General features: G+C 45.3%; 2 protein-coding genes across 2 annotated transcripts; both read left to right on the forward strand.

Annotated features, from left to right (window-relative positions):
• The first annotated feature begins 5,584 nt into the window (after positions 1-5,584).
• Positions 5,585-8,353, forward strand: LOC127335701 (sphingolipid delta(4)-desaturase DES1-like). The gene is made up of 2 exons (XM_051362421.2): positions 5,585-5,897; positions 7,287-8,353. The coding sequence occupies exons 1-2, from the start codon at positions 5,730-5,732 to the stop codon at positions 8,106-8,108; spliced, it is 990 nt and encodes a 329-aa protein (XP_051218381.1). The 5' UTR covers positions 5,585-5,729; the 3' UTR covers positions 8,109-8,353.
• A 4,687-nt stretch (positions 8,354-13,040) lies between these two features.
• On the forward strand, positions 13,041-13,502 carry LOC127335706 (uncharacterized). Its single transcript, XM_051362426.2, has one exon. It carries the CDS (start codon positions 13,161-13,163, stop codon positions 13,287-13,289), a length of 129 nt encoding a protein of 42 aa, XP_051218386.1. The 5' UTR covers positions 13,041-13,160; the 3' UTR covers positions 13,290-13,502.
• Positions 13,503-13,621: the final 119 nt, after the last annotated feature.

Raw genomic sequence — 13,621 nt, forward strand, 5'->3', positions numbered from 1 at the left:
AGTAGTAGATTTTCCAAATAAAAATTTAAGAGAAGATCTCTCCATAATGAATTATAGCAGTAGGAAGGAATAAAATCAGCACTAACAGTAAAAGTTTCCCTTACCAATTCCACTTACCAATAACGCTTCACTCCCCGGCAACGGCGCCAGAAAATAGTCTTGATGACCCACAAGTATATGGGGTGTATCGTAGTATTTTCGATAAGTAAGAATGTCGATCCCAACGAGGAGCAGAAGGTGTTGACAAGCAGTTTCGATGAAGGATTCACTGTAAATGCTCACAGACAAGTATTCAGGGGGTTTTGATGTAGCAGATAAATAAAGTACGAGTAAGTAAAGTGCGAGCGAAATAATTGCAGCGAGTGGCCCAATCCTTTTTAGCACAAAGGACAAGCCGGTTTGTTTACTTATAATGACCAAACGTTCTTGAGGACACACGGGAATTTAGTCTAGTGCTTTCGCTTCATATAGCCGATTAATCTTCATTGTTTTGATAAGTGTTGTGTGGGTGAACCTATGCTAATGCACCGCCCTTCCTAGGACTAATACATACTTGTGATTATACCCCTTGCAAGCATCCGCAACTACAAGAAAGTAATTAAGATAAATCTAACCACAGCCTTAAACTACGAGATCTGCTATCCCTCCTGCATCGATATACCAACGGGGGTTTAGGTTTCTGTCACTCCGGCAACCCCACAATTGGCAAACGAGTACAAGATGTATTCCCCTAGGCCCATAAAGGTGAAGTATCATGTAGTCGACGTTCACATGACACCACTAGAAGAATAACACCACAACTTAAATTTCATAACATTGAATATTACTCAACCATAATTCACTACTAACATTTAGACTTCACCCATGTCCTCAAGAACTAAACGAACTACTCACGAGACATCATATGGAACACGATCAGAGGTGATATGATGATGAATAACAATCTGAACATAAACCTTGGTTCAATGGTTTCACTCAATAGCATCAATAACAAGTAGAAATCAATACCGGGAGAGTTTCCCCTATCAAACAATCAAGATCCAACCCAAATTGTTACAGCGGTGACGAGGTGCAGCGGTGGAGACGGCGGTGATGACGATGGAGATGATGGTGATGGTGATGGAGATGATGTCCAGCTCGATGACGGTGACGATGGCGTCGATTTCCCCCCTCCGGGAGGGAATTTCCCCGGCAGATTTCAGCCTGCCGGAGAGCTCTTTTCTCTCTGGTGTTTTTCCGCCCCGCAGAGGCGGCTGTGACCCTTCACGACTATCCTCCGGTGCTTAGGTTTTCGGGACGGAGATGTACGCGAAGGAGAGGAGGCCAGAGGGGGCTGTGGCCCCCTCCTCACATGGCGGCGCGGCCAGGCCTTGGCCCACGCCGGCCTATGAGGTGGGCCCATGGCAGCCCTCCTCGGCTCCCCCTTCTGGCTCCCTTTGTCTTCTGGAAAAATAGGATTTTTCATATAATTTCCGTCAATTGTTGATCTTCCAAAATATTGCATTCTGTCGTCGCTTTTTCCAGCAGAATCCTGACTCCGGTGCGCGATCCTCCAGTAATCATGAAACATGCAAAATAGATGAAATAACATAAGTATCACCTCTAAATATGAAATATATCAATGAATAACAGCAAATTATGATACAAAATAGTGATGCAAAATGGACGTATCACCGCACCCCCCTATATAAAGAGGGGAGGGGGCAGGGGCGCAACCCTCCTTCATCCCTTGTCCTCTGGCCGCCTCTCTCTCCCACCGATACGCTGATCCGGCTTAGGCGAAGCCCTGCAGCTTTTCTCCTCCACCACCACCACCATGCCGTTGTGCTGCTGGGATTCCGAGGAGATCTACCACACCTTCGCTTCCTGCTGGAATGGGGAGAGGACGGGCTTCATCGACACCGTACGCACGACTGAGTCGGAAGTGCTGCCGGATTGTAGCACGGGATGATCGACTACACCAACAACGAGATCTAATCTCGTAGGCTTTGGAATCTTCGAGGGTTAGTCTCGCAATCTTCTCGTTGCGTCGATCTTGGTAGATTATATCTTGCTTCTTCCTAGATTGGATCTTGGTTTTTGTTCATGTTCACGCTAGAAATTTTTTGTTTTCCATGCAACGAACCCTTCACGAGAAAGATCGTTGCTTTCGAAGGCACGAGCACAAAATGCCGATTCTATGTGTGCTCGAGGAATATTGTAAGTAGTTGTTGATGACGTTGGTACTCCAAGTGCAGAGGGTTGTGTCAGCAGAGTATTTTCCCCACAAGGGTGACTCGAGGGTTTATATCGAACTCTCTGTGACCTAGACAAAGAGTATTCTCTTCTCTCTTCTTCTAGCAATCCTGCAAGTAAAATAAAATCCTCGTGTCGACAACTCCACCGTGTGATTTTCAAGCACAAGGTTTCATGTAAGTAAATAAAAACAAGTCAAAATAAAGTGAGTAACACTAGATAAAATAAAGTAGCTAAGTAAAAAACTGTAAATGGGGTGATTGTTTTTGGTGTTTTGGATGCAAATAAGAAAAGTAAATATTTTTTATTTTCGGATTAAAATAATGTTGCAAGTAGAAAACAAGATAAAAGCAAAATAAAAAATTCTTATGATAAAAAGTGGACCGGGATTTATGGGTTCACTTGACTATTCTCTCTTTTAAGTTTTAGTGGATAAATAGTAATTCATCAATGAGATATGAGGATGGAGAACAATAACATGAGTAACATAGCATTCATATAGGTATCACATCCTAACATAGAGATGATGCAACACATCTCTCTTATACTCCACAAGAAAGGGAAAACTCCATGAAATCTTGTATTAAGAATTAACAGAGTATAGCCATAAGTACTTTGACATGCTGTTTGAATATCAAATATGCTACCTTGATCAAACAAGATTATCACTTTTGTCACGTGGCGAACATAGAACATGCACTCACTTTATCTCTAGTGCGTAGCAAAATAAAAGGCAAATCCATAATAGATCATGAATTTGTCACTATTTAATCACTGAAATCATGCTACTCCATCTCATACACACATAACCCCACACACTCTTTTGCATAGATGTTGGATCAGAACAAATACTTAAGAACGGGGTATATCAAATACATCTTACACATAATACGATCAAATCTTATAGCACAATATCATAGAATACGGATCCACCACATAAGTATTACAAATATGACCATAATCATGTGAGGCAGCTCATATGGCACTAATAACTATGAAGAACACGAGAGAAATAGATGAAGCTACTGCCCCAAACCCGTAGTCTAGAGGTAGAATACTCTCGCTTGATCATGGTGATGGTCCTGAAGATGTTGGAGATCCCTCAGGCGGTGATCCCAGCGGAGTTTCCACCTCCAATCTTCTCTGTTGTAGCCTCTGTTTTCATGTTTCCGTCTTTCTGCATCACTCTCCTCTCGAGAACTCTTCGGGGCCATATATATAGTGATTTTTAGGTCAAAATACGTCGGTGGGCGAAAAGATCATGTGATTTGAACGATCGATAGCCGAAAGAGCATATGTGACGTGTCCTACAAGTTTGGGCGCGCCATCTGGTATATTTTGGGCCTCAGGCACATCCATGTGTTCTTCCAGGTCCCAGGGTGCTTTTCCCGATGAAAAAATGATGCCCCAAAAATTTCAGGTCAATTTGACTCCGTATAGGTCTCTGAAAGAGAACAATACACATATATGATTTTCCTGTTCTGCAGAGTTATAAACCAAATAAAAGGGATTATTGGTAAATCCCCATAACTCAATGTAAAACATGGTATTATCATCATATATATTACTAGTACGTAGGAATTTAATATGATAAAAAATAAAGTTCATGTATGCATCTTACATGCATCAGTTGTGTGCTACATTATTTTGATTTAATTGGGAGATAAAGAGCTCAAATTCCTTCATAGTTCATATTTGTAGGATGGTATCAACTGTGATTTTGTGGATTTGGCTGATCAACAAATGGCTTTGCCATGCCAACGTTTGCTGATCTCTTTGTGGGGAATGTATGCGAATATGGTTGAAGAGAAAGACCAATGTGGAAGAAAACCATTCCTATTTAATGAGGGATGTGAATCATTGGATGGTTGCTGCTGTAAAGCGTACGTTGGAGAAAAACTATGCAAATTGAAAAAGGTATAGATTGAACGCTGAGTTGCACATAATGAAGAAGGGGAGATATTTGCTGCTAGAGAAGAACAAGATATGTGAGGATAAAAAAACTAAAAGAGGAGAAAAAGAAGTTGAAATACACCTTGTTTGATCTTCTAGAAGCTGGGATGCAAACAAGGATAAGTTGAAATCCGTTAAATTTGCGACGAGCGAGATTTCTATATTGAGTGTGCTAAGAAATAATTAATAGTAGTTGTAAAATATCTATGTGTGAGACTATGTGCTATGAAAACTATTCTGGGACAATCTTCATTGATATGTCAGACAAACCAAACACATATGTGCATAATTCAAACAAAAAGTACCATGCCAACAAGTGTTGCTAGCAAATTTAAGATGTGATGGCTCCGTTTGTTGTGTGTTAGTAAGAGATCTGATATTACTTTATGTGATAACTCACTAGAAACCGGGTTGTCAGCATACAATAATGCCTCATCTCTTACTTTTTTTTTTGAGAAACACAGTACAAACGTAGACGCTCACATACACGCGCATACACTCACCCCTATGAACGCATACACGCATACCTTACCCCTATGAGCACCTCCGGAAGACTGAGCTGGTGGATTGGATCTTGAAATTGACGAAGTCACCACAAACGCCTCGCTGTCGACAGGAACATCGCCTCTCACTGAATGAATATTCCGTCTTTATGAGACACACAGATGTCAAACCTGGGTTTGAACTCTAGTGGGCTAGGGGTACAACCATCCTCCTAGCCACCCAACCTCAGGTTGGTTCGCAATGCCTCATCTCTTACTAACAGAATGCACATATGCGTTGCATTTTACAATTGCATCCATCAAAGGAAGACATCCCATTTCATTTGTTTAAATTATCAAATTTGAATTACAAATGTGTTTGGCGGCTCTTTTTGGAAGGATTCGCTGCGGGCAGCTTCACCCTAAACGGCAGTAGTTTATGCTAGCGCCCCGAAATGGCTCTTCTAGTGTAGTTGTTGGGCAATGATTGGGGGTACCGGTGGAATGCTCTTAGAGAACGATATGACGCCATATGGGAGAACTTACGCGAGGACCATAGACCATTTTAGGCGTCCTTGCACGTGGAAACTTGCTTTGCAACTCGGGCTACACATAGCTTGTTTTAAAAGCAAAATCAAAATCGGTATTTCAAAGTTTTTAAAATATCCAAAAACAAATGTGGCTATATATCTCCAGCTACATCTAGATTTATTTTCGATTTTTTTTAAACTTTTAAAATATGATTTTCAAATAGAGCTACCGTCCTCTAAAACGCTGCCGATCGGGCCGGGACCACCTGCGCTCATGTCCAAATTACCCCAAACATGGGCACTGACAGGTGCGTGCCAAACTGAAAAATCGCCGTATTCAATCTCGTGTTGACCTACAGATACAGAAATTCGCATGGACTCCCAGAAATAGCGAGCGCGCCGACCAACTCCATAGTCTGGGGTTCATCAATCAGTCCGGCGAGCAAACCACGCAATCCCCCCCCCCAGCCACGCTCCGGCCGTCCCCGTCTCTTCCGCCATTGCCGGAATCTTAAGGGGAGGGGAAGCTATGGGGGCGACACGCGCGGGCGCCGACGAGAAGGAGGAAGGCGTGATGGCGACGGACTTCTTCTGGTCGTACACGGACGAGCCGCACGCGTCGCGCCGCCGGGAGATCCTGGCCAAGTACCCCCAGATCAAGGAGCTCTTCGGCCCGGATCCTCTCGCCTTCCTCAAGGTGCCGTGATCTGGTTCTCATTCTCCTTTTTATACCGTTGTTTATTCTCCTTTTAGATCCTCCAACTCGAAGTTGAGATATTTCGTGCATTGAGTTCTTTGATTGCTGGCGGCCGTCTTATTTTAAGTGTACTGCTGTCAAGCAATTAGATTCGTAAGGTTGACCTTTGATTGCAGTGACATGTTTGAACTTTGTCAAAATAAAATAAAATTGTAACTACTACCCTTTTAAGTTTTTACTTGAAGAAACTGGTTATTTGCCACCCCAGTCGATGCATCTCAAGTTGTTACACTTTTACTGTAGGAACAATCAAATTCATGCTGTGTAGCTTCACATGATGTATCATGTATGCTGCTATATTCCTATGTCTGCTTTTTTTTTAGTGTGCACTGAATTGGATTGTCACCCGGTGCAATTTCCTAGTTTCTTCTTTAGTTTAGGGCCTTTTGTACATGGAATAGCATTTTGTTTTGACGCACTTTAATGAAAACGTTTCTGAACTTCAGAAAAGCTTGTTTGTTACATGTCCACATCTAGATCATTGTTCATGGGGCCACATCCAGTTCCGTATTGATGTTGCTCTTTATAATTCCGATTTTATGAGTTTAAGCAGACGGAAATTTATGTTACTTGTTGATTGCGATCTGGCAACTTCCTATACTGAATTACGATGGCTACAACCTTGGGCATTATGGTGGAAAGGAGAAAATCATTAGTAAGAATACTAGCAATTAGGAGTTTCATCTATTGAATTTTTTTGACCATCCATGCCGAGCACAATAGTCTCCCAACTTTTAATGTTACAGTAGTCTGATTTGCTATCACAATCTGGCAGTCTGTTTCCCTCAGTTTTGCACAATGTTTCTTGCAGGTACTGAATCCATTCTGGCCATGCTTTTCATGCCTGAAATAGTTAGACTGTTCTGCACGACTGCTCCTCTGCACCAACTAGATACTTTTTCTCTGTCTTTGGCACTATGAGACTTCGGCTTCATATGCAAAATTGGTTCCCTTCTTTTCCTGTGACCAACACTTACTACATTGGTCTTTGAACTTCTCAATTTGCAGTGCACCTTGGCATGGCATGCTGGCAACCTGAAAATACCAAATAGTCTCATGCTAAACTTAGATCCCATGACCCATGTAGGCAATATAGTAAACCTATCATCCTGTCTTCGGACTGTACTTTTATGGGCTTGTTGTTGTTTTGTTCGATGCTATTATTCGTAATTGCGTAACTAGTGATTTGATCCCGTTGGAATTCACTGGAGAATCTGAATATGGAAAACTTCTCCATCATGTTTCTGTGTGGAAATAACACCTTAATAACAGCATACTTTCTATTTTGTTATCGCTCTATTTTTACATCCATCTCAACTTTGGTTGCAGATTGCTGCTGTTGTTTCACTTCAGCTATGGACCGCCACGCTTCTGCGCGACGCTAGCTGGTTGAAGATGGTGACAATTGCTTACTTCTTTGGTTCCTTTCTGAATCACAATCTCTTCCTCGCAATCCACGAACTCAGCCACAACCTTGCGTTCACAACACCATCTCTAAACCGCTGGCTAGGTATCTTTGCAAACCTCCCAATCGGTGTCCCAATGTCGGTAACATTCCAAAAATACCACCTGGAACACCATCGCTTCCAAGGCGTGGATGGAATCGACATGGACATCCCCAGCCAAACAGAGGCACATGTAGTCAAGAACACCATTAGCAAATCCGTGTGGGTCGTGCTCCAGCTCTTCTTCTACGCGCTTAGGCCGCTCTTCCTGAAGCCGAAGCCTCCAGGATTGTGGGAGTTCACCAACCTCACCATCCAGCTCGCGCTTGACGCCACCATGGTGTACCTCTATGGCTGGAAATCGCTCGCCTACCTCATCCTGTCGACGTTCCTCGGCGGCGGCATGCACCCAATGGCCGGCCACTTCATCTCGGAGCACTATGTGTTCAGCCCGGAGCAGGAGACCTACTCGTACTACGGGCCTCTGAACCTGATGACGTGGCACGTCGGATACCACAACGAGCACCACGATTTCCCCAGGATCCCAGGCACCAAGCTTCACAAGGTGAAGGAGATCGCGCCTGAGTACTACAACAGCCTGAAATCTTACAGGTCCTGGAGCCAGGTGATATACATGTACGTGATGGACCAGACGGTCGGGCCTTTCAGCCGGATGAAGAGGAAGGCGCCCAAGAAAGACACTTAGGAGAACTTCTACCTGTAGTTTAGTTTTTTGCCAGAGATAGCTGTTTCAGATTATGTTTTGCCTGGGCGTTCGGCTACTGTCTCACTGAGTGGTTAAGTTGAAGGCATTTGGTTTGTATGCTTACGAACCGGCACCTGTACCAACTTGTAGGATTGATCATATGTGTACTATGCTGTGTAATTTCCACTGTGGACACTCAGAATTCATACATATGTTGAGTAGAAATTTATCCATTTACTTTCGCAGTCCCTGATTGTATTTTCCTGCCTCTTTTAGGGCGTGTTTGGTTGCTTTGGTTGCTTGTTTCATTGATCTAGTGGGCCAAAAACAACGGTCGTTTGGTTGCCAATGAAAAATGCTTCCTTGCATCACACCCTTCTTAAAGTAGCCAACCTCTTCTTGTGCTTGATGGGGAAATGCTGCACGGAACTCGTGCGGGGGTGAGATGGCGGAGAAATTGGGTCACCGCCTATTTACATTGCACCGTCTCACCACCATTTCCCCCATTTGAGTTATAAGCGATGCTATCTACTCTAGTCGGTGGAGCTTTGCTTTGCCGTGTGAAGCCTTGTTCCTCCGCTTCACCGAGATGTCGTCTTCGTCGTCCGATGGTCACATCGATATGAGTAACATCCAACCGTTCTTCTTGTATCGGCTTGACAATACTGCATCGTTCTTCTTCACAATGCTTGTCTGAATGTTACATGTGGTGGCTTTGTTAGCAGTTTGTTAGCATGTTAGAAGTGGTGACTTGTTGCTTAGCGTGAGTGACAATTGTAAGTTCATGCTTACCATCATTCTTCTACTCTAGTTTTTCGATTTGTTATATAGGAGAAGGATAACTCAACCCGACATGTTAGCAAACTCAGTGTTGTCGCTTCGATATGTGCTGATGCTTGACGATAGGTACTGCCCAGTTGGAAAGAAGATCATGATCTGCCCACCACCTTCGTCCTCAATAGAGGGTGTGTCAATTTATCAAGAAGTGAGTCTCGATGGATCGAGCCGAAGGTTCTCAACCTCAAAAGGTTTAAGGATTTCCGCTGGGAGGTGGAGGAGACTGCAACAATTATGATGGACGACGAGCTCTTCTTTCAACACATCAAGGTTAATTTGCACCTTTTCTAGGACATTGGAATTATCAACAAGCCCACTGAAAAGGATGCTGAGATGAAGTTCATCTACGCTAGTCGTATACCCACAATGCTCATCTCTCCAACTGTGATACACCGTGCTCTTAGCCAGCTCATGGAACGCAAAGCACAGGCTAGTAAGTATCTTGCGATGACTCCTGACCACAGGATGAGTTGGTTTACGACCTTCCTGAGGAAGCATTACCTATGAGGAGGCGGCTTATAAGTGGTGTTGGTGGTGGTGTTGGCGGTGATGATGTATATTTTAGAGTAGTTAGGCTTGATGAAAACTGATGTCATGTTTGTATAATTTACGAGGTGGTATTTACTGACCCTCGGTTGATGAACGCGTGTTGTATCATGATCAGTTGTTCCTGAACTCGTGATGCATCACTACCATCGTGATTGTTTAGATTGCCCGCTGCTACTATATTAGTTGTTTCTTGAATTGTAATTATCCGAAACACATTTTGTTGTCCATGCTGGTGAGCTCACCACATAGCCCGGAAGGTAACGCTATCTGCATGTAACAAAGCGGCTGGCATTTAGTCGAAATGCAAATTCCAGGCAACCAAACATTTGAGGCTTGGCTTCTGCCATGATGCAGAGAAAAAAAAATGTTAGCAACCAACCCAGTGACAGAACATGAACTTGATGTTTTACGGTCCACGTAGCTTGGCCAGAGCCAGGTTCCCATGGGCCTGTTTGGTAGCGTGGACTCGATTTGGGGCGCAGGGAGATGTGAGTACCTGTGTGTTGCAAATGGTCCATGGGCCATAAAAGACGTGTTGTTTGGTTGCTCGCGAAGATATTTTCTGCACCAGAGAGGGAAGCCAGCTCCTATTGCTTGGGTGTCTGCATAGACGTTTTTTTACTCTAGTCGTGCATTACATCTTATTTGGTTGCAGATATGAGCGTGCTGGGGTAACCTCTTCCCTTTGAGTGGTGACGTTACCTAGTACTGTCACCAAATAACAACACATTCAGCTACATCCAGTTTATTAAAAGTTGCTGGTAATACACAACAAGTAGTTACCCTACTTGGCGATGCATCATGAGTAAAGCAACTATATTTCATGATGGATCACATGTTCATCACACAAGGGGTTGGTATATACCACCTCAAACAAGTTCATCATTACAGGCCGGGTGATCAGGTTCAAGCAAGTCCTAGCTAATGGAAGCACTAAGCAGGAAACTGGTTGCGTAGCCAGGTCCTAAGCCAGGTCGCCCTCTCCAATGGCTAGAGCTGATGGTACTCGGCATACTCTTCTTCGTTGTCTGCAATGGAGTTGATTGCCCTGGCCAGCCAAGTTAGGTTGGTACAGCTGCGCCTTGCAGACAAACCGAGACATGAAGATCATCTTCATCTGAGCATAGTTCGTGATCGGGGTCCCGACGTACTCATGATGCCTTGGGTAGTGCTGAATCCAAAAGAAACAAGTGGTAGTGCGGATGACAATGACATACTTTCATATGCATGAACGAATTCAATGAAGCTTACTACCTTAATGTACTCATGCATCCTCTCTTCATTAGCAACATAGAAGCAACAACTATCTTCCCTCCGATCGAGGGTGCAATCGGATTTGATCTTGCTTATGACGCTCCACTTGGTCCTCCACTTTCTGATGTGGTTGTAGATCTGAAGAGTGCTCACATGTATGCCAACGAATGCAAAAACATCAGCATATACTTTCTTCATGTGCGCCTCTTTGAATCCAAGGTTAAAACAGATGCCGCTATGGATGAGCTCAACCAACCAGTTCATCACAAACTCTAAAATCTTAGGTTGCCAAACCATGAAACTTATGTTTGATGAAAATTGACAGTTGAAGCAGAAAGATTAGGGGAGCCCAATGGTATGATCGTCTACGACAAATATCAGAAGAACGTAGCTAATCGTTAGCACATCAATAAACTACCACTACCACATCCACAATCTTAAGCATTAGCACATCAATAAACAAGAACTACCATATCCTTGAGCATTAGCACATCAATGAAACCACATCAATGAACTACCAAAAAAGAAAGGGCGGTCTTACAGTCAGAGGAGCCACATGCAGCACCGATGTCGGGAAAGCAGGGGACCCTAGCGAAGATGCAGTCAACACAACCATCCCCGTGGAAGAGTCAGATGCAACGGCGACAACCGTCTCCGTGGTAGATTCAGGAAGCAACCTTGACAATCGTTCCCGTGGAAGATTCAGATGCAACGGCGACAACCATCCCCGTGGTAGATTCAGAAGCAACCTTGACAAACGGTCCCCGTAGTAGAGTCAGATCCAACCATGACCAGTGACGAATGAATTGCCTACAATAGATTCTATCAAATCCCCTTGTGTACCCAAAAGATCTAGATCTAGATCTAAGGCTAGGTGCTGAAGCTTACAACAACCGAAGTGATCAACGCGGAGGAAGAAGACGACAAACCGCGTCCAGTAGCCGCTGCCACATCCAACGTGCCGCCGCCAGCCTCGCCGACCATGTGGGTGAGGAAGAGCCGACCATGTCGCTAGATCAGGAAGGGTGGATGAGGTCGAAATGGGGGGATTAGGATTTGGTGGTGAGAGAGCCGTCTTGATATACGGTGGCGAAATTTGGAGCATGGTGACCGAACTCATCCTCGATTTTTCGCCATTCAGCGCAAGCTCGCGCCATCTCCCTTCGGTGGCTCTGCGGGAACGCGGCGTTATCGATTTATGCGGAGACAAGGGTGGCTCGCTGAAAACGGCCGATCCGAGCGTTCCTCTAGAACATGACCCGATGATGCTTTAAAAACCAATGGCTTCCGCTACAAGTGCTCTCGAAAGCCTGGCTCGCTGTCGCGTGCCACAGCCGACGACGTGGAGTTGCTCCTACAAGTACAACGCCGGCTGCTGGTGGCTACGTACTGACCAAATGCGTGGGCGCGGAGCACTGAACCCATCGTTTTCTTATCCTTTCCGTCGAGGTTACTGACTTACTGACGTGGGCAGCACTCGTCTATACTCTATAGCGGATCAGTGGCCTGGTCGTTTGCTACAGCCTTGCCGATGCCGAGGGGTCGGCCCGCCCAGGTTGTCGCCGCCCGTGCCGTAGCGCGCGCCGCTACTATCCCCTTGTTTGGACGCTATCTCACAGCTGCCGGTGCGGTGGCATGACCGTGTGATTGCACTCATAGCGGCTAGCAGGGTTTTGATCATGGATAATGACAAATGGAGAGTTTGGAGCAACTATCGCTAATCTGCTGGTTGTCTGCGGGCGCAGCTACTCTCCTCCAGAAAACAGCGTGCGGAGCCAGTACAACGATCCAGGTCAAAGTCAGGCGCCCAACTACCCAAACCGATGGTTTGTCTTTCTCGCCGAAAAAACAACACAAACAATCTTCGGGGAAAAGATCTCAGCCAATGCCGGAGCACACATGGACATGGACCAGATCTAGCCAAAGTTTCCATGGCCACCCTCGTTGTACGCGCTTCCTTTTAATGGAAACAACGAAACCTACCCGAGTACCAGAGGGCATTGCCTGACAGCTGGACCAAGTGAACTTCACAACGAAGCAAACCGGAAACTCTCCCTGACAGGTGGACCCCATGAGCTACACCCATGCGTCAGGGCCACGTGTCACAATAAGGTGCCCCCTCCAGCACTCTACAGCTCCTGGACCTATCTGTCGGTGACTTGTCGTTCAAACTTCTCCGAGCCTCCTTGGACGCCAACGCACGTACACCACACCTCGAGCTTTACAGCTCGGCAGCTGCTGGTTTTTTTGGTCCACACGCATACACGCTGGCTGGCTGGCTATATATCCTGGTCCTAGTCCTAGCCCACCACACCACCATCCTCCCCCTCCAGCCGCACCACAAGTCGCCAGTCAGCATCGTCTTCCTTCTCCTTCCGCGAGCGAGCGATCAGGAACAAGAGAAGAGAAGAGATGGGAGGGTTCGAGCGGCAGGTGAAGCAGCGGACCATGGAGGTGAAGGTGGCCGTGCTCAAGGGCGTCAAGGTCGTCGGCGACTTCGGCAAGAAGACGTGGAGGAAGGTCAAGACCATCAAGCGCTGATCCATCCATGATTCATCCCATCCCATCCCATCCGATCGATCAATCGAGCCGTGTGTCTTGATCCGTATGCTAGATAGATAGGCTTGCATGATTTTCTTCGGCGGTGCCTGTAATACTATTGGTTTTGTTGGATCTGTTTGAAGTGCCTCCTCGCCTGTTGGGTTTGGTTTGACTCTGTGTATATCATTATTTTTACTCGATTTAACTCTGCAATCCGTGTGCGTGCAAGAGCTGTTTCACTCTGGTTCTTGTCTTTCTTCCGTAGTATACACAGATCGCTGATTGATCTGTTGTTCGCAAGTTCCGTCTCTTCTCGCCTAACATGCAGCTAA

Source organism: Lolium perenne, chromosome 2 (assembly GCF_019359855.2).
Source record: "Lolium perenne isolate Kyuss_39 chromosome 2, Kyuss_2.0, whole genome shotgun sequence".
Lineage (NCBI taxonomy): Eukaryota > Viridiplantae > Streptophyta > Magnoliopsida > Poales > Poaceae > Lolium > Lolium perenne.